The 26272-nt window shown below is 44.8% G+C and overlaps 1 protein-coding gene across 17 annotated transcripts in view; it reads right to left on the reverse strand.

Annotated features, from left to right (window-relative positions):
* CAMK2G (calcium/calmodulin dependent protein kinase II gamma) overlaps positions 1-23002 on the reverse strand; it is a 118507-nt gene extending 95505 nt beyond the window's left edge. For all 17 annotated transcript variants that reach the window (XM_051619605.1, XM_051619599.1, XM_051619593.1 and 14 more), the window contains exons 1-2: positions 22764-23002; positions 20855-20949 (exon numbers count right to left, since the gene is read on the reverse strand). In XM_051619605.1, the coding sequence (XP_051475565.1) occupies positions 20855-20949; positions 22764-22828 (160 nt within the window). In that variant the 5' untranslated portion in view covers positions 22829-23002. The remainder of the gene's footprint in view (positions 1-20854; positions 20950-22763) is intronic.
* Positions 23003-26272: the final 3270 nt, after the last annotated feature.

Here is a 26272-nt window from a genome sequence, read left to right on the forward strand (position 1 = left end):
TCAAAACTGAACACCTGAATGCAATGACTTGCTTATCATCACACAAACTATGAACAAGGCAAGATGAGACAACAGACAGCTCACCATCTTTTACCCTCTTTTTAAGGAAAAGGGCAATATTGCCTGAGATACCCATTTGCTATAGGCACTTCTTTGTCCTATAAATGGCACCTCTTCTTCAACACCAGCTACTTACAAACTAAGCTGATATCCAAAATTGAAACATATCTTGAAGTGGCACCCAGACATTTATACTGACCCACTCTAGTCAAAAGACATTCCAGACATCTTGAAAAAGATGACAGGTTATGACAAACTGTGTCTTGTCTTCGCCATGCTCTTCTGTACACTCTTCAAAAGCCGTAAGAAAAGAGGAGAAGGAGATGAAGTGGCAGCTACTGCAAAACACATTATCTCTTAGAGAAGGATTCACAAATGTACAAGCTTTCCTTCTCTACCAGCCAATACAGTTAATGCAGTGGCATGAGCAATAAAACTCTGGACTGTAGTAATGAATGACCAAGCCAATAAAGAGGTAGAGAAAAAATATTTATCTGGGCCCAATAGGCATAATACCTTTTAAATCGTGACCCCAAGCACCACATCTCCATGTCTTTTAATTATATTCATGGTAGTGACTCAACCACTTCCCTGGGCAGTCTGTTCCTGTGGCATGACAACCCCTTCAATAAAGAAACTTTTCCTAATATCCTATCTAAATCTACACTGGCAGAACTTGAGGCCATTCCCTCTTTCTATTGTTTGTTACTTGAGAGATGAGACCAACACCCCTGAGCCTCCTTTTCTCCAAAGTAAGCAACCCCAGTTACCTCAGCCACTCCTCATAAGATTTGTCCTCTAGACCATTCACCAGCTTCACTGCCCTTCTCTAGACATTCCCTGAAATGCCCTACTATTTATTTGTATGGGCAGGCATCATGCATGCAGTCTTCTTGTGTCAGCTCCTAACAATAATGTGGGGTTTTTGGGTTTTTTGTGTATTTGATATCCAATATAGTTGGTGCAAATCCTCCCATATCCTTAAGCAGAATTACTCATGTATTGAAAAGCAACTCATAACCTTCCCAACTAAAACAGCACATGATGCTGAGGTGGCAACACACTAAAAAACAAACATAGACAGATGAATAATTATGTAAAAAGATCGCTTTCCTACTCCATGTAACTGCTCTGTCTTGCTGACTCAGATCAGTTCATTCCAGCAGACAAAAAGCTGGGTTTTACTACTGCTACTCCCACTGAGGCTTGGGAAAGCAAATTCAGGCCTACACCAGCCTCAGCTAGGCTCAGTCTGGGAAGCTCTTTAGCACTAGAAGCCCCAGCCCTAACAAAGCCCCAGAGGGAACTGCAGATCATGGGCACATTTGTAAGAGAATAATTAGTTTCAGAGCCAAGACTGTGCTCCTCCTCCACTCCCTAAATTAAATAAGCCAAGAAAGAGTACACAGCCATCCAGTCATTCTTAAGAGAATATTTTTTCTGACTAGGTCTGCACTTTAAGGATGCCATTTTTCATTATTGTTAATAGGTCTCATTAACTAGAAGCTCTTAAGTACAAAACCATTACTAAATGCAGTTTACATTGCACAAAAGCAATGCCCTTATTGTAGCAAGGGCAGGAGGGAAGGAAACAGTTTGCCTTTCCATAAACACCAATAATTCAAACCAAAGTACTACTTGCCCTGCATTTGGGCTCACAGTTTTATAAATGAATTCACAGTTAAGAGGACAGCTTTAAAGACCTCCAGTTTGCAATTAAAGTATAACTCATAACTTAAAAGAAAAAAAAATTTATTTTAAAACACAACAATTGGAAAAAAACCACATCTCCTCTTTTTTACTTAAGAAAAATGTTCAGAGCTTTTTGGGGTTGGTGATCACATCATAGATTTATAAAGATATGTGACCACATAGTTAAATTTCAGGCACATAAGCAACTTAAATGAACAATTATATATATACACGTATTTTCCCCTTCAAAGAACCATATTCTGGATAGCGAAAGCCTGAAACAATGTATGTACTTAGAAGCCTAAAAGTGAAGGCTGTACAAGAATTTCACTTTTATGAAGCTACAGAGCTGCTGAGCACAGGAGAAGCTGGCATGCTCCTTGCTGGAAATGTCAGCCCCAGCAATAGTTAAAACCCACTCTCAAAGAGTCAGAGAAGTTTATTGCAGTGTTTCAGTGCTCCACAAAACCTGCAAAATCACCAGTGCTTTCAATTAGCAATAAAGTTAATATTCCTATGACTACTTTATTGAATTGGCTAATAACTTAGAGTATGATTTTCCATGGAGAAGGCTTGACATCACACTCTTCAGGCTTTAGATTCAAATATTGCCTAAATCAACCTGAATTTCTTGTCATGGACAAATACCACATTTCTTTGGAGGAGACCAGAATATCATCCATAAAGAGAAGAGAACACTTGTAGTTCCAGTGTAAAAAGTTATCTCCGATCACACACCACATCCAGGCAGTTCCCAGGACTGAACCTATGAGGACTGTCCTTCACATCCTCCTTCGCAGTGTTAGCATCCCTTTTTATAGGAGGCAAAAAACTGGGGAGAAAACAATTGCTTCCTAAGTGTCTTTTATGTAGAACTGCACCACATGGACCTTCTAAAAACAGCATCATAGAATGCTATATTATTACTTCTTCAGGCTTTCCCTTTGTTATCTTTTCCCCTGCTCTCCACCAAAAAAAAAACCAAAAAAAACAACCAATAAACTAGTAGAAAAAATCTTTACAATCTCCTGGAGGCTGAAAATTTACATGCAATAGTGCTAGCATAGGTTTACACACCAGCATTAGTTCTCAGCAGCATTACACATTATTCTAACCTGCTAAAGACTGAGAAAACAAAGCTCAACCACAAAGAAAGACAAATGCAATTTCCAAAAGCAGAGAAAGACAAGTCACAGTGGGCAGTACTGCTGGCTCCTAAATGTAATATACGCTCACTGCCAGACCACTAATTCATTTTGTCTCGCATCCTGTAACCAATGGTGTCCGAAACCCACTAATCCAGGTAGAATAGCAACAATTCAACTTACAATATGTTGGAATATTTGGAAAGCCAGATCACAGAAAGATAGAATGAAAAAGGATAGTGGCTGGATGCCCTTTGTTGCTTTTTTTGTGGGTTTTTTTCTTTAAATATCATGCTACAGGATGGATCACTACCAATGCTGGAGTCAAACCTCCACCCTTCCCTCATCTTCCATTCACCCACTGCGATGCTAGGAAACAGTGTATCTCTAAAATTTTTCTCTGAAGTTAGGGAGAAAACCCCAAAAACCCCACAGATCTATGCTTCAGGACTGTCCCATTCATCCTCTACAAAGGGGAGAAAGGAATAATGCCCCAGTGCCAAACACAAACAACCTGGAGAAAACTTTTTTTAAATAATTCCTTTCCAAATATGTCAACTTTATTTACACACAAGTTCCTCATCCTTTTTTCCAATCTATGATATTTGTCTCAAGGCAGCAAGTTTGAAATGAATTATTGAAAAGATAAATTTTCAATTTGTTGCATAACCACATTTGTCTCTTATTACAGAAAGTGCACACAAGAACATCTAATTAGTTTTCACAGCACACTTTAATTAGCCTTAATTACATTCCACCTCTCGCTAGTATTTTCCTTTTCCTTCCACTCCCCCCATCACACAGATACTCCTTCCAACACTTCCATAGCATGGTTTTTAACTGCCTTCTAAACAGAATCCAAATCACACTATTTGAAATGAGAGCAGTATTCCCAACATACAAACTATTAAGTGGAGAATACCTTTCTGGTCATTCCCTCCCATTTTTTATTCCCTCCCCTGAACCAGCTTTCAGTTAATAACAGGTCTTCAGCTCTGTCCCAGAATTTCTCATTATTCCTTCTGACAAGCTAACAGTAATCTTCTTAAATGCATCCAAGGTTTTATGCCTCCCTGGGTGGCAAAGGAAGTTCTACCATTGAAGACTTCATTAGTTTGACATTATCATATGGTCAAGAGGGCTAACAGCAGTATACCTTGTGCATCTAGAGCAGTTTTATTTAGAAAGACTTCAAATGCCTTAACCATATGTTAATGTGAATGTTTACAAATTCTCCAGGACATAGGAAACCTTTGCACAAACAGACTTATTAGTTAGCCAAAAAGACACAGCGAGTGGGGAGCAGGAACACTTTCCTGACAGCATCCCATAATCTAAATTTTCACAACTGACTCAATTACTTACTCAGATTCTGAAATGCTGCCAATTTTAAAATTTACTCAAAGTCCTGTCATAAGATTGATCTTATTTTCACTCTTTAGGTACAGCTGCTGGTCCTAGAGATCCAAGTTTTCGTTTTTGCCATCTTAATTTTACCCACTTCAGAAAGTAACCCACTGCAAATGTTACTGTCCATGTTCTGTAGTTATGACTGATACAAGGAAAAAATACATAAAATACATCTAAGTGATCTCTTTATTCTGATTAAGTCCTCACAAACACATAGAATCACATGCTGTTCATTGTCATCTGTATAACAACCTTCTGTACCAAGAGCAATTACCTCTAGTTTTCAAACCATCTCATATGCCCCAGAAAAATAGCAGGTAGTGTCCAAAGGCAGATGCTAACACTGCATGCCTGGCATAATGTATTTCAGACCTGTATTCTATAAACAATAAGCAAGTCAGATGGAAAAGCAGTACATGGAAGATGCCAAAATCTTATTCCTATAACCAACAAGCTAGACTACAATTCCTCTTAACACTACATGCTTTAGGCCATGTTCTTTTCCTGCCAAATGCCCACAGTCTTTTTTTTTCTACCTACACGCTCCTTATCACTGTTATAGCAAAGAACATGGCTTGGACTCTTTTCCTAATTTGTCATGGCTTATTGCCAAGCGTTTCGGAAAGCACTTTAAAATTTGCATCTCTCAGTATTTCCAAGTGTAAAACAGGACTAATACTTCCCTGACCAGTAGTGGTATTCAGAGGATAAAGAATGCTTAATGAAAGTCATTGATGCATGATCTAGTTGATGGTGGAAGACTTGAGGGTATATGGCTAAACTAAAGCTACAGGAACACTTTTCTGGTGGAGCAGAGGAACACAGTGCAGTGGAAGGACCTTCTTTCAGGTAGGGACAAAAAATTTTGGAAGGACAAGGAGAAGGGAAATCAGACTCCTGGAGAACAAGGCTAAACATCCATCCCCTTCCATAGAAGAGAGCAAATCACTTAAAAAAAACTTTGGGAAAAACCCTACTTGGAAATAACCTGGTATTGACTCCACCTTTACCAACATCTGAGCAAACCATAAGGCTGCCCTGTGCAGGAATAGCTAGGCAGGCTCCTCATACAACCCCAACACACCCCAGTTCAGCCACCATCAGTTTTCCAACAACACATCTGTACAACATGGACCTTGAGTAAAACACTGTATGATAATGCAGCCACTGATCATCCAACCGTTGGATTTCTTTTGAATGAACCAAGGAAAGCTAAGTTTGAACCCAAATGAAGCTCAGGAAGGAAACAAAACCACAGAATTTCTGCATGCTCCTAATACTGGCACTCAGCAGAATGCCATTCTTCACTGCATGAGACATGCTGGGGAAGCCAGTGTTCACGCAACAGCAAGCCTATGTTCATCACTTATTTTTTAGCTATTCCAACATTTGAGAGAGGCAAGGATACTAGAAATGCTGCCTTGATTTGGTATTAGAGGGACACGAACCAGAGGGGTAAACTAAATCTTCTTGAGGGCACAGATGAATGGTTCTGCACCCAAGTGCTGAATGACTCCCCTCCAAAAGAGATAATACCTCTGTCAAAATACACCCTTCTAACAAGAAGATACACGAAGTCTCAAAGGATTAGAGTAATTAAAAAAAAAAAAAATTTCAAACGATCTATTTTAAGACTAAGTTCCCCATGCGAGACTAGGATAACTTTAAATTAAGCAGAGCAAGCTGTAAATACAGACAAGACTACCAGGAAATTTCAGTGAGACAAGACTCAAAATGCACACAAGATACCACCTATAACAAAACCACCGAAACACTTCTGTACAAAAGGGCAAAATGCACCATGATCACACAGCAATTAGGAACATGAGGCGGGAGGGGAAGGTGTGTGTGTGTGGAAAAAGACAGCGTGCCTGCCTCCAGCTCCTGAAGAGTCCAAAAACTTCATCCTGTGTATGCCCAGTGTTCAAGTACTTCTAGGTATTGTATAGAAGTAAGACAGTGAGAAGACATTTTCAGTGGAAAAGTTACCATTCACTAAAGCAACTTCAAATTTAAGGATTACTTAAAAACAAAAACATGCACCTCAAGTCCCAGCTGCAGGAGAACTTGGTTGCTGGAGCTACAATCAAGCAACAACTTCCATGATTACTCTGAGAAACCTATCTGGAAACTAAATGCCTCTCCATTCCTACTACTTCAATAATTCCTCACTGAAGGGTTCTTCCAAGTTTGGTTTCCCAATCCAAGGGATGAGATAGAAAAGGAAAGAGACCTGCTGCAAGACAAAGAAAGGAACAGATGTCTCCAGAGAAAAGAGGTAGGTGCTCCTTAAGCCGACTCTGGCACAAGAGACTGTATCTTGTCAACCCATGGCCTCGCTCAGCTGGGCTCTGTAATTTGCCCATATTATGTTCGTTCTTTGCCAGCTATAGCTGCCATAATTACCAGTTTTCTCAGGTGTTGCAAGCTGCAGATCTGGAGTGACAGAGGTGCTTACAAAGAATAAGCACACACCTTATCCTTTAGTCTAGACCAAGCAATTGGCAGCAACCCAGTGCAACCTAATACATCCAGTACAAGGAGCAAATTGCCTGTTAGGGACAGCCCTGTACACTGACACACAGATCCTACAGCACTGACATCTCTACATACAAAAAAGAAAAAGGACAGAAACAAATTACAGTGTAATCAAAGAAAGGTACTTTGTTTTCCTTTCCTTTCCACACACACCCCCCCCCCCCAAACAACCAGTTCAGTTACTGCCTAATATATCACCCTGGAGGCTCAGTATGCTTTTCATAGGTAGACATGCTGCACCAGTCATTGTGGCCGTCTCCATAATCTCAGTGGTGTAGTAGCAAGGAACTCATGTCTGCCATGAACACCCTTACAACAGAAAGATCAGGCATGCCAGCAATGAGCTGGGAGTCCTTTCTGCATCTCAGTGACATTTTCATCACCATAACTGGCCACGGGTAGAATATCCCAGGAAGCAAACCCTAAAAATAACTTCTTACAACAAGTCAGCCAGTCCCCTGGCAAAAGGGGAGGGAACATTGATTGTACATGGTTAGCACAATTTGCTTATTACAAGTGGGACAGCGAATGCCTGGGGAAACAGCAAAGGCAGAGAAGAAACAGAGGAGGAAAAGCAGGTGGTGAATCTTACACCAGTTTCTCCCACATCACCAATGACTGTCAATAGGAGATGCTTTCCCAAGTGAAAATAAACAGAAGCTCAGAACTAAGTCTGCCCAGAATACTATTAAATGCAGTGAAGGAGGGAGCCTTGCCTGTTAAGCACCAGAGTGAAGAGTACACTCTGCCCAGCAGCAGCCACCTATAAGGAAGGTATTGTGGGGCACTCTCCAGCTCTGGACCATGGAGCTCCAGGTATCCCTGCAGACCCTTGTGAAAAGGCTTCATGCTCCTCAGCCATAGTGGACTTTCACATCAGAACATCCTCAGAAACTTGTTGTTGGGGAACCAGCAAGCAATCCTGCAAGTGTTCCCAGGCATGGCTGATATCCAAGTGGTCATTCAAAGGGCTTCTGCACACCAGAGGAGCCGAGGGGCAGGGGAAGAGCAGGACAGCAAGCCAGCCACTCCTCAGCCACATGCTCCAAGCCACATGCTCCCCAGCCAGCCTCACTGACATGCGCTTAACGGGCTGCAACCCTCACAGAGTTCCCCCTCACACAGTGTATCTGCCCCACCTGCACCAGGGCTACCACAGCACATGGCCTCTCTCTTCCTCATACCAAGTCACTCAGCAGCAGTCCCCAGCCTGCCAGGTACTACACCAGAACAGCTGTGGCACTCCAGCTGACTCCACCTGTGGGCTTCCTCCCCAGCATCCCTGCAGGTCACCAGTATCACCCCCTTGAACCAGCAAGTGTTCACTCTGACAGCCCGTGCAATGGCAGAGGACACAATAAGAAACTTGCAACTCATGAGGCTTCTGTGCACTTCTGAGTCACGTGCAGAAACTTAGAAGTTCCGAATTGTAACAGGACATCCTGTGTGAGAAGGGAGTGTGCAATAAAGACATCTTGACAGGATCAGCCCTAAGCAAACACCGCGTTAGACTCTGTGTCAAAGGAGTGAGGAGGAGTGGAAAAGCATGACAGGATTTTCCAGTTCCAGCGCTGCTGTCCATTGTGCTTTTCCACACGTTTTGCAGCTCCTGAGCAGCTGGGGCAGACACAGGCATGGAAAGGAGGGGCTCTTAGCATCAGTACTCCACTGTCATCCCTTTTCTCCTCCTCCTCCTCCTCCTGCAAAAAGTCTTTCTGAACAAGTTTCCCTGTGCTGTAGGGAGGACACAGCCACAACTGCAGACATCAGGCTCACTTGCATTCGGTCTCTCTTGATTTACAGAACTTCCCCACTAACAGCTGCATTGCAGATGAACCCTCTTAAAGTGGACATGCAATAAGCAAGACAGTAGGGCATAGAGCTGCTCCGAAGGTGACACAGCCATACCAACAACCCTTCTCCTGCACACACAGCAACTCTGACCTTTGCAAGAACTCCAGCGACTCTGTCTCAATCCCACTGCACACAGAGGGTCCTGAAGCACACAGCTTAACAAAGAGAAATCCCACCAAATGAGGTCATCTCTGGACACGAGCTCCTTTCTTTTCCCCATCAGCTGTTCACATCAGGTGCCTGTGGGTTTGGACGAACCAGCTAAATGAAATATCAGACTGCAGCTGGTTAGCAGACAAGGTAACAGTGGCAGGGAGGCAGGTCTCAGCAGTGCCAAGTCACTGCAATGCAGGATCCAGGAATTCAGAGATGCAGAAGGAAGAATATAAATTCTTCTGGCTCAGTCCAGCTGCATGTTTCCTTGTTCCCAAGACACTCCACACCACCTCTTCAGATAAGCTAACTGCATCAGTGAAACCGGAGTTTTGTTTCCAAGATGGAAAGGAAGTTTTAGCTTTGTTTTTCAAATGGGGAAAAACTGCAGCAGCTAACATTTCATATTTCATCAGGAGATGAGCAGGCTGAAAAGCCTAGAAAGCCAAGAAACTTCCTAACCCTTTGCAGGGTGGTGAGAGAGAAAGCTTTTTAAGCTCAGCTTTGGGACTACTGAAGAAACTAAGTGTACACAGTCAAAAAGAGTTAACAAGGCACAATGTACTTTTTTAAAGCTGGATAACCAGCTCTGCAGCAACATAAACTGGTAGCAGCAGCCAGAGTTACCTGGACCTGTCAGCAATATTTTATAATGGTTATCAAAAAAGCAAACTACCTTATTCCTCTTTTTTCACATCTCTGTTGCTGAACTTGGCAATTTGGAAAAGTGTTGAGGGCTTGATTCCCAGTCTGCTGCTGCAGAGGTGCTTCCACACAAAGGACGAGCTGACCAACACTTCACTCCTCTACATCATACTTATTAAGTGCAAGAGCAATTCAGTCAGACAGAGGAGGCTGTGGATCATTGCTTTGCACTGTTCAGGCAACACTGTAATTTTTAATCCAAGCAACTTCATAACAAGCAGTAGATGCAACACAGTATCCTAGTCTGCAGAGCTGGCAGATTCTAGTCCAGGTGACATACGAGTCAAATAAAAATGGGCAGAGCTAGAGTCACATTCCTGTACAAAAAACCTGCAGTACAAAAATCAGGAGTATTTCAAGTAACACAAGAGCTAGGAGTCAGAGTTGTAACTTGCAGGGAAGATGCACATCCATCACAATTGAGCTTTGTCTCTGCACTGGCACCAGTTGCAAAATAAAGCTGTGCAACTTCAACTCTTCAATCTCCCAGAGTCAATCTCATCAGAGGACATTTGATACCCAAAGCTTACATGGAGAGGCCAGAAAGCAGGCAAAATCAAACTTAACAGCATACCAGCTGTTTGGGCAAACAACAGGAAGAACTTCTGCATGGCATCACCAGGCTACACTGTTGATTAGCCTCCAAGAACCTTCCAGCAAGTCCCTGTGGGTTACAAGGGGCAGTAAAAACAATTTCCTTCTTCCATATCTATTTTAAACTCCAGCCACCCTGCGTGATTTCTTAGGCCATCACTCATGAAACGGCCACCACTCCTGAAATATTACACACTTTGATATAAGGCTGTAGGAGGAAAAAATAAAAACCACAAAAAAAACTAAATACACATGGACATTTTTAGAATGACAGCTGCTCCACAACAGTAGAAATGCCGTGTATTTGACAGGCACTGGAGAACAATAGAGGAAGAGGTTTAATGAGCTGTTTTCCCTGCAAAAGCTTACAGGGCTATTTGAAATGTGTATCTAGGAAGTGCATCCCAGAGCAAGCACTGGACTATTGCCTCTGAAGTCACATTCCAAGTCAGGTGTATGACATCAGGTCTCTAACAGCAAACACACCAGCAGGATGAACACACATATCTCACACATCTCCAGAGCTACAGGGAACTATAGACACTGCTGCACAGACAAGGAGACCTCTCACTTGGAAGCAAGACCACTACCTGCAGACCCTTCTGGAACATAGAGCAGATTGGGAACAAAGCAACGGGTTCAGAAAATAATCTCCTTCAAATGAAGAAGTCAGAGTAAGCCCCACCTTCTTGAGCTACCTTATGCTCAAGAAGAAGGCTCAGAGGAAGGAAAAATTCTGGTGCACTTAAGTTTAAAGATTTCTATCTAGTCCTTCTCCCTCCTTTTTTCACCTCAGACTTCAGGCTGTGTCAGACGACTTCTCCTTTTCTCACTGCTCCCCTGGGACTAAGAAAACCTCCTCCTTCAAAGGAGAGTTGTCTTAAACATTACAAAATTATATCTCTCTCTTCATGACTATCACTTACCACAGTCAGCACTAACTGACTTACTGGAGGTAACACAGTAACAGCAGAAGATAAAGCACAACCAAATAGTGTTACTCCACTAGACAAGCTGCAGCCTACATCTACAGTCTCACTCAGGTGCTTAGAAGAGAAGTGAGGAAAGGAAAAATAAAGAATCATTCCCACAAGCTTTCAGGAACTGGCTTTGGAGCCTTAACATCCTTGTTCTCACTCACAGCCTGTATTTACAGCAGCTTAAAAAGTCCACTGGGATTTGAGCTACTGTGAAAGACCTATACCATTAATTTCCATAGATACTAACGTCTCATTTCATAAGTGAAAAGCTTTAAGTTGAAGAAGCCCTTCTAGAAATCAACCAGTTTTAATTACCACAATTCTGTCTTACTAAGTCTACAGAAAAACATTTTATGCTAGTATGTGTATTGCTGCTCAGATGTTTGCTGGGCATGACCACATAAGTCTTTCCTGAAGCAGCCTGCAAAGAGGTGCCATGGTAGCTTATAGTACTGCAAACAACCAAGTGGTACCACCTTTTGAGCTATGGGGCACCAAGACTTTGGGCACCGAGCGGCCCTCACCAGCTCCTCACTCCCCAGCCAACTGCAAATCAGTAATTCTTCTCAGGCCAGTCATATTAACGGTAAACCTCCACACAGGAGGCCACAGCACAGTGTAGTAACAGGACCTCCCTCAGACTCTAGTGGAGGAAAAACTGCCCAAGCCCAGCCTCTCCTGCAAACTACCTGCCCACTACCCAGGGCCTTCCCCACCATGTTGTCAGCTCCAACACACAGAGACAGCATTCTAGCTTTAGAAAGGGAAAACAGCAAGGACAAAAACAATATGCAGGGTCAAGTCCAGTATAACACTTATAGTGCTGACATGGCTTTGCCTCAGACATTTTCAATAACAGCCCTGTGTTATCGATAACACTAGTGCAGGCTGTTCAGCTTCATGTTTGACAGTCTGAAACCCACAGGCAACACTGAAACTTCATTATTTGCACCAACTCTGATGCAGAAAAGCTCTAAGCACAAGGCAGAAAACTAGAGTTATTTGTAGCTACAGGGAATATAAAAAAAAAAAAAAAAAGGCTGAAGAGAGACAACACCTTTACACATTTGTTACATTTCAGCTGCCAAAACGATGCAAGTTCTAATTATTTACTCAGTGAAAGCACAGGTGCAGTCCTCCTCCTCTTTAAAGAGGAAATCGGTCAGAGCAGTGTTGTCCAGAGTTTAGACTGGAGAAGAAATGCCAGTTTGCATTCCCCATTGCCATCCCAGTGGCTATAGGAGAGTGAGCCTGGTATTTCTCACTAAGATGCCACCCTTCATTAAAACATCACCACGCGCCCTCTTCCTCCTCCCTTCCCTCCTATGTGAAAGTTTAATCTTTGGCTCACATGCATCTGGTAAATTTTGCAGTCCCTGTTTGCCACTGTCATCATGGCAACAGCCCCCAGAGATAAGCCAGCAGCTGTGCCATGGCAGGCAGGCTGCTGCTGCCTGCCTTCTCTGCCATTTAGCCTTTGGCTTGATAGGCCTACAAAGAGCTATGCCCGCTCTCAGGCTCATCTTCACGGGCACCTTCCTTCCTTAGAGAAATGTTTGCATGGGTTTTGTTTTTCTTTTAAATTAACTGTGTCTTCATTCCCACAATACCTACTCTTTTCTCTGAGACAGCTCCCAGCTCAATTTTTGGGACTCTGACAGAATCATGCGAACAATAACACTGCAAAGAGAGATGGTACCTTTGCTGCCCCAGAGAAAAAGGGTCTTGTGCTTAACAGCCAAATCACCTGTACCTTCTATCAAGGATAAAAGATTAGCTAGCACCCTTTTCAGAAGCAGGACACTAACCTGGACTTGTCCCAGTGCCATTGCTAAGCATACTCCAGCCATGGGCAAGAAAAGACAGCCCAGGGCTGCAGGTTGCTTGGATAGCAGCTAACTCAAGACGGGAACTTTGGATTGAAGCAGCAGGACAACAGGTCACCACTTCAGAAAGATATGTAACTCCTGCTCTCAGGAACGTAACACAAAAAGCGCAGAGAGTACAGTATCACATCTATACACACACGCACACACACTTTCTCTGAAAGGTCATCACATTTACTCAACTCACATCTCAGAGACAGGGAATTCTTCTTCTGACTCTGCCAGGAGCAGAGCGAGACAGATCCCAACACCAGGAGTAAAGTCACAGTTATCTCCTCTCCTGACCTTGTCATAAAAAGGCAAGATACAGCATTAACCAGCTGTCCTTACAGCTGGTCAGTCACCAGTAATTAGCTGTTTGCACTAACCACCATTCTCCCCAGTCTGCTTATCTAACAGGTAGGAGTGATAGGAATTCTGCAATAGCCTCCAAGAGGCAAAAAAAGAGGGTAAAACAGCGTTACTAAAGGGATAGTTTAAATCCAAGCATTATAGATTAATGCAATGACTGGTTATAATAACCAATCGGCCAGAGACAGAATCCCAGAATTGCCAAGGCTGGAAAAGATGAACATTCAAAACAAATTATAAATTAGAAAGAAAGGGAGCTGGAGAGTAGCAGGTAAAAAAAGCTATGAGGAACCAAAATCTAACAACTACAAACTCAGTTTCCCCAGAAAGCTAAATCCATGTCCCACTGATCTTCAGCTACCCTCAGTGCTCAAAATGCTTATTTCTGAGATACTGTCATCCCATTTCTTTGGAAATATTCTGCAACTGTTCTCAAAAAATCATGCAGGCAGCAATACCAGAATGCCTGGGGAGCCATAACCTAAGTATATAATGATATTTAAATAGACAATTAATTTAAGAAGGTACAAGAAAGAACCTGAGGTCAGTCTAACTCACAGAACTCCACATTTTGATGCATTAAGCTTACGGTTATAAGGGCCAGCAAGAACTACAGTTGTTTAAGTTACAGTTTGACATTTCCTGTATGCACTAAAAAAAAATATCTAGTGAGCACCTCAAAATTTTAAGTACACATTTGTCCACCAGAAAACAAGGCACCCCAGTTTTCCTCAGAATGACTACTCGGAGCATTGATACCACTTCTCTTGCAGGCAAACAAAGTGAGACCATCCACATTTCTTTTTATAACATTCAAGGCTTCTTTCCTGTGCTTGTGATCCTGGTGCCAGCTGATATTCTCCTCTTCCCCAGGCCAAAACTGAACTTTTTTTTTTTTTGCTTGACGTCTATTATCTTGGTGAAAATTGGGAGATTCAAAAAACTGAGCAAAGAAAAAGAAACACCTGAAATGCCAATACAGGTGACAGGCCAGAATTCATGAAAAGACAGGCAAAGTTGTGAAGTAGATAAATGGTGCTCATAGGTAGCACAGTGGAGAGATATTTTTACATTAGCATGCTTCCCTTTTGTCTTCAGCCAATTTGCAGGGCCAGGAAAACTACAATACTTCCAGGGCATGGAAGAGAACTAAAAGATTGTCATAATCCTCTCTTAGAGCAGTGCTGCTAACATACTGGGTTTTTCTTAGGTTTTGTTTGTTATGGGGCAGGGGGAGTGAAGAGGCAAGCACTCAGATTTCTGTATGATGACCCCTCTGGCAGAGATGGTTTTGGTACTGTCCCAAGAAGGATGAAATTTAGAGGGAGTGAAATTTCCATGCTGCACTCCAAAACCAACAAGAAAACCTCACAGCTTTTGCACTGGATCCTTCTTACAAGAAATTCAAGTAGCTCTCCCTGCCCTAAAGATCTACAGTGTGCTCAACATCCTGCTCTTCACTGGAGGGACACCTGGAAATACTTCACTTGTGGCTCACTGATCAGAGTAAATGCTCTAGAGCCAAGGGCTTTAGGACACGTGCAGGAATTAGTATAATCACATCTCTGCTGTACACAAATCCAGTTTATATTGGGAAAACAAGAAACCTGACTCTCTTGCCAAGCCCCTTTCTCCAACCTCACATGGAAGCAGTGGGAACTCCTGCCCAATCTGTGTGCCCACTGCCCCCCCTCCTCATTGTTAAACTAGAAATTTAATACACAATGTGACCACTGAGAAGACAGACACAAGCTGAAATCCTGTCTGCTCTGTTCCAGCTCCTTTATAAAATATACAGCGTAAACTGAGAGGCAACCTGGGGTAACCCCAACCATCATGAACACCCACAGCAGGAAGAAGCCAGCTTCTGGCCATAAAGAGGCACAAAAAACGCCAGCCTTGCACCATTCGCCACCCCCTAGTCTCTGTCGGTTCTCACGCCCGGGCACTCTCCTGCTTGCATCGATGTGTTGGGGTGGGCAAAGAGTCAGGCTGACCCTCAGAGGCCCCCTACCAAGCTCCCAGTCCCTCCACCAAGGTCAGGGTCTCTCCTTTTATCCCCTCACCCCTTCTCCAAACACCTCTTCTAGTGATATTTCCCCTAGTGGCACGTACTGCTTGAACCTCCGTTCCTCCGAGCGAGGGGCTGCAGGAGGAGGCGGGGAGGCCGAGGGGGGAGGCTGCTGGCGGGAGGTAGCGGGCTGCAGTTCTGACATCAGCAGAGCAGCCCCCCCGCCGCCCCCGCCGCACGCATGTGTGCTGCGGTGCAGAGCCGAGAGTTCAGCCACTCGCTCTCCACTCACCCCCTGATTCCTCCCCTGCAGCCCCTTCCCGCAGTGCCCAGCCCCTGACGGACACCACGCCAGGCAGCGCCCCCCCCTCCGCCACGCACACACCACTCCGGAGGGCACAGCGTTCCCTACCTCCCTCCACCTGCGTGAAGATCTCCAAAAAAATCCCCAGCCATTACTGCAGTTGATCTCACATCTATGCTCCCTAATCACAGCATCGCTCAGACTCCTCGCAGGAGGCAGAGGGGAGAAGGAGGAGGAGGAGTTAGGGCACAGGGAAGCTCTTCACACTCAGCCTAAGGCCCACCCTGCAGGAAAGTCAACTCCTTCTCCCACACCAAGTGACCAGAGCTGATTTGGTTGCTCAGCAAGTAACAGCTGAACGGACAGTTTGATTTGCCATCCTCTGCAAGAAAGGACATTTGTCCCCAACGGACAAACACAGGCACACGCAGAGGACACCTATTACAGGACACTTCTACCCGAGGTGGGATTTGCACTTCAGCCATCTGCAACCCGTGTGCTGGGCTTTACTTGCTTCCACGCAGAGCAGCTTTGCCAGGCTGCAGTGCACCATCGCTGCCTGCATCTAATTCGAGCGTGTATACTGTAGCCCACAGGGGACTTTAAACCTGGCAGCCACAAGAGCACTCCAACAGAGTCCTAACTCAAACGCCAGCTAAGAACATTTAAAAAGCAGATTAACAAAGAGGTTACGGACTGATCCTCCTAAACTTCCTCTGCAGCATTCAAGCTCAGCCTTTCAGTATCCAGGGAAACTATTACTGACACCTCCAAAAAACATAACATAAAACCCAAATCAGCAACCACTACAGAAGTGAAAGTCAGGGCAAGAGATGTGTAAGAAAAAAAGTCTGAGCTGGAAGTGTAAAGAGAGAACTTTTTTCCTCACAGGGTATGATACACAGAAGTAATTCCCTGCTCCTCCCCCAGTCCACATAATCTCCTACAGGAATAACGACAAAACAACTGGGTAGACTGCAAATTGTTATCTGTTTTACAGATTTGGAAAGATGGAGAGCAGGGGAAGAATCCACCCTCTTTAGGCGACAGGCAAAGCCACAGCAAGGAGAAAACAGTGGTCGAACTTCCAAGGCAGCTACTTTTTTTTTTTTTTCTTTTTTCATCAAGAGATGTCTCTTGCAAGAGTTGAAAGATACAGATTTTCGGCAGCAACCAAAATGTAACAATAGATGTAATCCACAGAGGTTTCTTCCCTACCCCGTACCTAAAACACAAGGGCAAAAAAATCCTACACATGATGGTAGGATCACTATATACTATTTGGCATAAACAACATTTGAAAAGCTATCACAGGATAGATCCTGCCTACCTCTTTCCAGCGCAGGAGTATCTCAAAGTATATACTGGAGAGTCAAACCCTGGATATTTCCCTGCTGCTGGTAAAGCTACTGCTTCTCTCTTGATCCCTTTGATCACTGCAAGCAATTTTACTTTATTTAAACTTCACTGCTGCCCAGGAACTTAAGCACTACTTGCTATGAAATTTCATGTTCAAAAAGTATTCTGGCGACGCCCGCAAGACAACTTCCAAAAAAATTACAGTTATTACTTCCCTCTGCCTGTAGCTCTGGTAAAAGCCTGTGCATTCAATCCCATAGGAATTTCAGACTGAAGCATTGTATTTCCCCCATATGTAATAACCACTGGTCTTGTATGTCAGAAGAATGCTGACTAAGGTGAAGTCTGTTTCTCCTCCCATTCCACAAGCATTTGGCTCCTATTTAACATTAAAGTTCTTGGCATACTCTTCACTGGGAAGTCTTAAGCATCAACACAATGTGAATAATATCATATACTTCATTAAAGCTAAAATACTAATTTAGTCTAGACCAGCTCTTATTGACATGATTTATGAAAAAAGAGAGAGAATAGGCATCCAAAAAAACAGAGACAATAGAGAAACAGGCTCTCGTCTCAACATCTGACTTCAGATTTTACAAAGGGTGAAAGCTTACTAGACTGAACTTGTTAGGACACCCCTTCACAATGACCAGCACCACAGTCATCCTCCTTGCTTTCAGGGAAACCCTGTAACAGCACCATGCCTCTTCAACTCTTTACTACTTTAAGAAAACAGTTTGATAAACATGTCAGGTAATGCAGAACCCTTTAAATTCATACAATTCACCCTGAAGTGTTTCTCTTCCTCCTTTTTCAGCTATGTGCAGCAAGCTATTCAGCACTTCTCAGTCAGCTATCTAGTATTTCTTCATCAAGAGTATTGAAAAAAGAAGGTAACAAGAAGAACTGTGGAAGGAGAATAAGGCTTTGTTACCATGACCCTGGACATAAGCAAGGGAAGCACTACAGCAGGCAAAACTTCTGTGAAGCAGCAATGGCCTATATGTACTTCCCATCAGCAGCAAGACACTGGCTCCTGAAGTAGCAGTTACTACATCAGGTATCTATACATGTTCAAATTCTGTTAGAAAACGTACAAGATGTTAAATGTAGCTATTGCTGGCCCTGTGACCCAGCCTAGAAAAAAACCAACAACAGGGGAGGCAGGTCAGGAGGGTGGGTTAACATGCGCAACAGGCAAGCACACAGCTGGGTGTTCATGCGTGCGCACTGCTGGGCAGACACGGCCTCCCCAGGGAGAAGTGCCAGCTGGGGAAAGGAAGCATCCGGCGACGTATATCCAGGATACTGCAGAATTAACATCGTAATTCTCCTCCTGTGGGAGACATCTTTCTAAAATGCCTCTCCCTGAGACTTTTATTTTCAGGTTGCTGAATCAAATCTCCCCAAATCACTGATTTACAGTTGCAATGCCTAAATAGCACACATTTTTCTTCAGTGCTTTAAAGACCTATTCCAAGGTGAATTCACTACTTCCTATCAAAATATTAAATCCTTTTCTGTACTAACCACTTCAGCTATCAGCAAACACAGCTGGAATAACTGAGGAACCTATATATTCACCTGAAATCACCATCTACTTTTCACTGTAAATGCAGATTCTTTAGCCCTCAGACAAGACTTCAATGAAACCTGATCAGTCCCTTGTTTCTGATACACTTCTGTACTAGAAGATACATCCATTTCCTTTCTTGACTCTCCTCACACTTGCCCTCTACCTACCTCATACCTTTTTAAGTAAATCTTTGCCAGCTGCCGCAAGTTACATTGCTGAGGACCAGATTAATATCCTCAATATATTTTATTTGTAGGAAGGTATGAAATCTAGAAAGTAAGAAAGAAATCAAAATATGGCCTGTATTCACCCATACTTACTTTTCCTACTTACTCGGTCATAAAACTGTCAATATGAGTATCACCTAAATATGAACAATAATAAGAATCTACATATTGCTCCTTCTGTAACTCATTAGGTGCTCGAACACCTAAAAACCGGAATAATTTCTTTTGCTACTTCTGGACTTTTGCTAATACATTTCTGAGTTTTGTTTCAACTCTACTCATCTTGCAGGTTTCCCCATTTTTCTCATCTAGAGAGTTAACTTGAATACTGCCTCCTTTGTCAGCAAACGGTTTCTCATTTGCAATCAGGTCACCAAGCTGCCCTCTCCTTTCTCAAAGCAGGGCCATGTCCATCAGTATCTGAGAAGATGGCTCTCCTGAGCTTTAGTCCTTGCTATAAGATGGATGGGGAACTCTGAGGAATGAACGTGGCATTAATGGCTGCCAGCAATGCCACCCTTCAAACCTCTCCCATACTAAGCTGGACTAATTTTGAACTCAAAAGATTGGATATTCTACCTACATTACCAACTGACCATGGAGGGGACACCAGTTCTCACAGGATCTGCAGCCACCTCCTAAACAATCTAGAGTTCCACTGGTTGGTCGCCAACACAACCTCACTCAGGCTAGATTCTGATACAACACAGTATCACATATGCTTACTTCTACAAGCCAAACAGACAGACAACCCCTCCAAAAAACCCTTCATGGCCCTCTCTACTTCTGATACTACTTCTCCATGCAAACCACAGTAAATGGATTTTTTTCAACATTCTTCAAGCAATCTTCTATGCTCATAATCACATTTCATATTCCAACAAAAAGAATACATCTATTTTTCCCTTTATAGGGATTAGACAAAACATTCTTCACTTCTAAATAATTTATCAAGATCATTTGCCATCTCCTCCTGATTTTTTTTTTTTTTTCATTTCCCAGTCAACTCCCCTACTAAGCCACCTATTCAACTAGCAAGACAGTCAAGAATCTAATATATGAATTCTGTAAAATCTGAAAGGCCTCTAAGGACTTAGATCTTGTCTTGTTCGTGTCTTCTAGAAACAGTTGCCTCCGGCAGCTCAACTTGTTGCACTCTGCTTTCAGCATCTTTACTGCAATTCAGTATATTTTACTGCAGTTCAGTTTCTTTCAATCTCCCCCTCAAGCATCCCACATGGGTGGGGTGCACCCTGCAAAAGATTACCTGCACACTAGAAGGTACACATTCCTTGCATACTACAAGGTACACCATCCTTTGTGCATACATACATCCCTGGAAAACTGAATGCATAGAGTTTGGGGGAAGAGTTAAGATCTTTTCTCTTTTTCTAAGATTACAGTCTGGTTTCAACTTTTTGAGGAATCCAGGACTAACAAAAGCAAAAAATAAATACTTTTTCTCATTTGTTGAGAAGTCAAACTTGCAAGGTTTCTCCATCCAACCTACTTCTGCCTTTGAAGGCAAACTTGCTCATTCCCAAAGACACCATGTTTAACTACAGCATGAAAAGAGCAAGGAATATAGCATCTATCTATCAAAAATAAAACAATCACATCTATTCTGGTAAGACAGATCTCCTTGGTAGAAAAGATATCCAGCAAAATCAGTCTGCAACACTTCTCTTTAGTATGAGTGATAGGTACACACAAATGTAGACAAATCTTCTATAATCACACCTCCAGCTCAGTTTGTAGAAGAAAGATCTCGAAAAGGAAAAAAACACAACATCACTTCAGAAAGTAAGAGTTTCCAGATACAGGATTTTTTCTATCATCCTACACTACTTCTTTTCAATCTCATCTTTGCCACACAACTCTATTATTTTTTTAACACTGAAATCATGACTGATACAAGCAACTTCAGATTCCTTAAACTTATTACAGCTTCACCTCCAGTGTAGTATTTTCTATTGATAAAAAGAAGCATAGATTGTGGCACTAACCTCTGGCTGACAGTTTTTTGGTGTTGATTATTTTTGCAGCATATTCCTGTGATGAGCTTTTCTTTACACATCTGCGGACCACAGAGAAGGCTCCCCTAGAAGAAAAATAAAGAGGATAGGAGCTACAAAACTGAAAATGAGAATACAATAGCAGCAATTTCTATCCCAAGAGTGGACCAGCTTAAAGATAGGGCAGAAGACATACAGAGAAGGGAAATAACACATGAGAATCTGATGAACAGTGCATGCTGTCTGATCAGCAAATAAAACCTAGACTATATGGTACTCAAGCCTTCTGAAGACCCCTCAAGCCCTCTCACAGACAGAATACGAAGAACAGCACATTTTGCAGGGAGAGAGACCATATGGGCACAGAAACAGGACATGAAGGGACTGATGAATGGGGGACACACAGCCTAGAACAACGCTGCAGGCACTAGCCAGTAAATCCATCTCCCAGATACAGTATCTCCAGGAGAGGATATTCTCGGGGAATTCTCCCACATTCAAGAGCCAGCTCAGTCACAAAATTGCTGCAACACTTTGCAGAATTTACTAGTTCTCTTACACCTCTACATCCACCTGCAAAAGGGGGATAAGCATTTACCTATTTATGAAGTGAGTAGAAAGCTATGAGGCTCTGTATATTTTCTCAAGCTGGAACTACTGATATTATTACAACTATTCCAAAGAGCCACTTGGAGAAGAGGTCTGAGAGAGGGGGAAGAAGGATTTCTGTGAGGAAAAAAAGAGATAATAAAACAACAACAACAAGTAAAAAGACAGGGAATCAAAACCTACAAGACTACACAAATAAGTGCTTGAAAGCAGTCCTTTTTAAAAACAAAACAAAAAAAAACAAAAAACGGGTGGGAAAGGAATAACAAATGTCTTTGTATGAAAGATCTGAAAAGGGGAAAAGAACAAGTAAGAGAAAACTGGCAGAAAATTCCAAGTCCTTCAAACCAGAAATGTGAACCCATGTTTATGGGCAAAAGTACATATTTGAAGTATAAGAAAGGGGAACAGAGACTACATAAAGGCCTCACAAGACAGCCCTATGGAGAGCCTAAAATAGCTTGAATCCTCCTGATACTGCAGAGTCCTGCCTTTTCTCCCCTTACTCAACCTCTACATACAAACCAATAGGCAGCAAGGTGAGCACCAGCACTGAGACCCAGGCTTGGTGACACACAGCTGCAGCACTGTGGGGAGGGACGGGGACACTGGGCTGGAGAGAAGAGATGCAGCAGAGCCCAGTAGTTGGTGCAGAAAGGGAGGGAGAGGGAGAGCAGCAGCACCCAGGAAAGCACTGTCTCCCTAATACTACCCTGGCCGTTGCTACGCTGCTTTCCTGTCCTACAGGGTCCCCTCCAAAGCCTTGTCCTAGGGTGCAGCAGCAGGTCTGCCAATACACAGACAGTGCGGAAAGGAGGGATGGAGGAAGGGAGAAGCGCGGTGCAGCAGCACCTGATCCTTTCACAGGGACAAGGAAGTGAGGACTAAAGCATCGCAGAGTAACAGTGCCGCGTCCCAGCGCAGAAAGAGTTGAAGGGAACGGCAGTGTGTAGCAAGGAGACAGTGCGGGGAAGATAACGCAGCAGCCTGGTCATGAGGAGGGCAAGGGGGGAAGAGAGGAAGTCCCGGGGTGCAACAAGGGCGCGAAGCCCGCGGCGGGCTGCGAGAACACCCCATGCAGCAACGGGGTCGACCCAGGGGCGCAGAAACACCTTTCCCTCCAAGCGGCGATGCCACTGGAGAGGACGGGGGGTTGGAAAGCAGGATTACAGCGCGACAGCTAATCCTTCTCCGGCTGCCAGGAGAGCCGGGGCGTCGGCACAGGGTTCCCGGCAGCGCCGGCGGGTCCCGGGGCCGGGGCGGGCGGCGGGGCGCGCAGCGGGCTCCGTACTTGCCAAGCTCCTCGTAGAGCTGGTACTCGTCGGTGAAGCGGGTGCACGTTGCCGTGGTGGCCATGTTCGGGCTGCGGGAGGCTCAGCGCCGCTGGGGCATTGGGCAGGGCGGCCGGGACGAGCCGGGCCGGGCGGGCGCGCTGCTCGGCGGCCTCCCTCTGGCTCGGTGGGGCGGCGCGGGCTCCCCCCGCGCCCGGCTCGGCGCTCCCCGCTCCGCCGTGCACAGTCACCGCTCGCCGGGGAGGGGAAGGAGGCTGAGCCTGGCCAGCACCGCGAGAACTGGCTCGGAGACACCCCGCGCCGGCCCCCTCCCTCCGCCCCTCCGCCGGCCCCGGCCCGCCGCGGGGTGTGGCCGCCGGGGGCGCTCCCGGGGCGCCCGCAGCGCCGCCGCCTGCACGGGGGCCGGGGGCTGCAGCCGGGGCGCGGCCGCCGGAGCAAGCGCCGCAGCCGGCACCGCCGCCCCCGCGCAGGGAGGGCGGGCAGACTGCGGCGGGCTCGCCCCCTCCCCACCTGCTCCGCTCTGCAAGCGGCTGGGAGGTCACAAGGCCGAGAAGAGACCCTGGGCCGGGCGCACCGCGAGTGTTTTATCTTAATTCCCTCGACGCTGGACGCCGGGCCGGCGCTGTCGCGCTCGGGGCGGGGAGAGCCGCGGCCGGATAAACTTCCTTGAGTGCAGCGGGAGGGAAGGGGAGGCCACTAGCCTCCCCCGGGCGCACGTCAGCTGGGCTAGCGCTGGGCGAGCTGGCCCCTGCCGGTCCCGCACCGCCAGCGGCCGTCCCGCAGGCAGCAGCCGTCCCGTTCTCTCCCGGCCGGCGGAGGAGGAGGAGGAGGAGGCGGCTGCGCGGAGAGGAAGAAGAGGCAGCTCCCGGGCGCTGCCGCCCGCCCTGGCCGCAGCCTGAGGCCATGGTCCGGCGCCGGGAACCCGGCACGCGGCTTTGCCGCCCTCGAGATGGGGAAGCGCAGCCCTGAGTCCTCCTCCCGACCCGCCTCATCATTGGGCCCGGGGCGCTCCCGAGCGGGCAGCGCTTTCAGGCTGCCCGACCTTGGGGGTGCGTGGGGGAGTCCCCGAGGAAAGAAACCATCTGGTGCAGAGAGGTAGAGCGGTAAAGCGAGGATTGTCTTGAAACTGTTAAAGAATGAGTGCCGGCATTCGTACACACTTAGGGTTTATAGTGATGGGACTTGGATGCAGAAGACAAACAGAAATCATCAGTCTCCAACTAAAAGAAAACAAACTAGCCTCTGTTCTGTCTCTAACAGAATGCCATCTGAGAGTGCTGTCTGCAGTGCCTTTACAAGCAAGTTTATTTTCACTTCTTACTTAAGTGAGTCTGTCTCTGTCCGAACAATTGCCAAATCTGCTTAATATGCAGATTTATACACAGCAGTCACTAATCCAGTCAGAGAGGGAAGGACTGCTGGGGCCTCTCCTGCACCACTGGGAGCACAAGCTGTGTTAAGAACATACAGAGAGACAGACGAGTGTACCATGAGCCAGGAACTGTACTAAACTGATTGGAAAATGGAAAGTACTGTATGAGTACTCTGCATTAGTGCTCTGACACTGGACTATGAAATCATTATGTGATCATGTGAAAAGCAGTGACAGCAGCCACCAGCATATCCTCCCCACTTCCCATCTCCAGGATAAACGCGGCCAGCCCACTGTTGCCGAGTCTACACCAAAGTGATGCAGTGGGCAAAAATTGATCAAGCCTATGCAGAAAGTAGATAGCAAAAGCAGGACAACATAACTGTAGCATTACAACAAAGCAATACTTCTAGAAAGCGATTATGAAACAACAGCATTCTGCATCTTACACTGTGCCAGCATTTAAACCTGGAAACCTGCTGAACCAGCCGAATAACTCAAGAGAACCAACAAATTATCTATCCGACAAGTGCCAGTCAGCAAATCTGCCTCCTGCCGAGCTAAAAGTGCTCCAATAGCCTCATTCAGTGGTCCATCAGTTCCTTTAACAGCTAGGAGAGCTGCAGCCAAGGAGGCAAGCAGTCCAACAACCCACGGTCCTTACCAGGGGAACTGGCTCATAACATGAAACTCAAGACGGAGATTCTCAATGCAGTGGTGGGCAATGTTGCTGATTCACAACATACAGCACTCTTCCGCTATCCAAAATGACTTTAGATGTTCTTTATGCAGGAAAGGTGAGCTGTTAAGTTTGTGCTGTGGTTGCACTAGACAATGTAGTCAAGATGTATTTACCCCAGTCCCTTATGTTGAAATGTACGGAGCAAGCAGAACAGGATCCTATTCCAGTCTGTTCCTCAACACAAAATCTGAGGGTGGATGTTTAGGACCAGATTTTAGCACACTCTACTGAATGAGCAGTCAGAGGAAGATTATCTTCTGTGCATTTGTCTTGTGTTCCTGCAAACTGAGGTAAGATAATAAAGATGGAAATGCGTACAAGCCATGACAAAGAAATACAGCAACGGGGGAGCTTTACCTAAAGAAATGGATTAACTGAGTCTGCAGTTAAAAACTGGAACTCAAGGACTGTTCTGTGCCCTACACAAAGCACCCACATAGTATTTAAGCATTGCAGTGGTCTCACAAAAAATACTTGAACATAAAAAGAGGGAGACAGAGAGGAAGTTTCTCATCTTCAAGTGTTACAAGGAAAAATGAGGCCTCCAAATAAGAAAGGGAACAGAAAAGCAAGTGTGGAAAGAAAAGCTAAACATGTGTTATGCATAGCAAGTGCTACAGAAACAGATTGCTAACTGAGAAACTTGTGTTAAGCGAGAAGTGGGATATAAATTGAGAGACAGACTTGATTTAACCAAGTATTGAGTAGAAGACTAAATTATGGGAGTAGAGTTTGTGAAAGGAATGTAGACAAAATGAAGCAGGAGGAGGGGTAGCAATATGGATAAGAGAGTATTGTGTCAACAGAAAGAAATATTGATGTTCTGGCTGACATAGCAATCTACTTGTACTGAGAGTAAAACTGCAAACAGATGTGAATCTTCAACAGCGCCTGGTCAAAATAATGTTGTCAGGACCAGAAAATATCCGAACAGTAAGAAATGGTTTTAAGAGAGCCTGTGCACTAGTAATGGAAGATTGAGCTAATAAACATGAAGTGAGATTCCGACACCAGTTATGCAGGAATGAAATCTGGAAATAATGCCCTACTTCTAGTATTGGCCAGCTGCAGAGTAGCTGAGTACACATTAGCAGGGTACCAGTTTGGGACTCTTATTTTTTGAAGTAGCACAGGTTGGCTTATATAGTACACTGAACTGTCGGGGATCTGTCAGGGATTAATCTGATTTTAATAACTGGGGCTGAGTAAGAGGCACTAAAGAAAGTAAATGCAAAGGATTTAATGCAAAGTCCATGGGCGTAAATGGACATTTCCTCTGATGTTAATGGACTTTGGATCAGGCCCCATCTGTCCATGGAGCCTAAGGTCAGCTTTGGCATGTTGAAGAATGTCTGTAGGAAGGCAGTAACACAGAAGTGTTGGTCTTTAGGGAA

Source organism: Apus apus, chromosome 4 (genome assembly GCF_020740795.1).
Source record: "Apus apus isolate bApuApu2 chromosome 4, bApuApu2.pri.cur, whole genome shotgun sequence".
NCBI lineage: Eukaryota > Metazoa > Chordata > Aves > Apodiformes > Apodidae > Apus > Apus apus.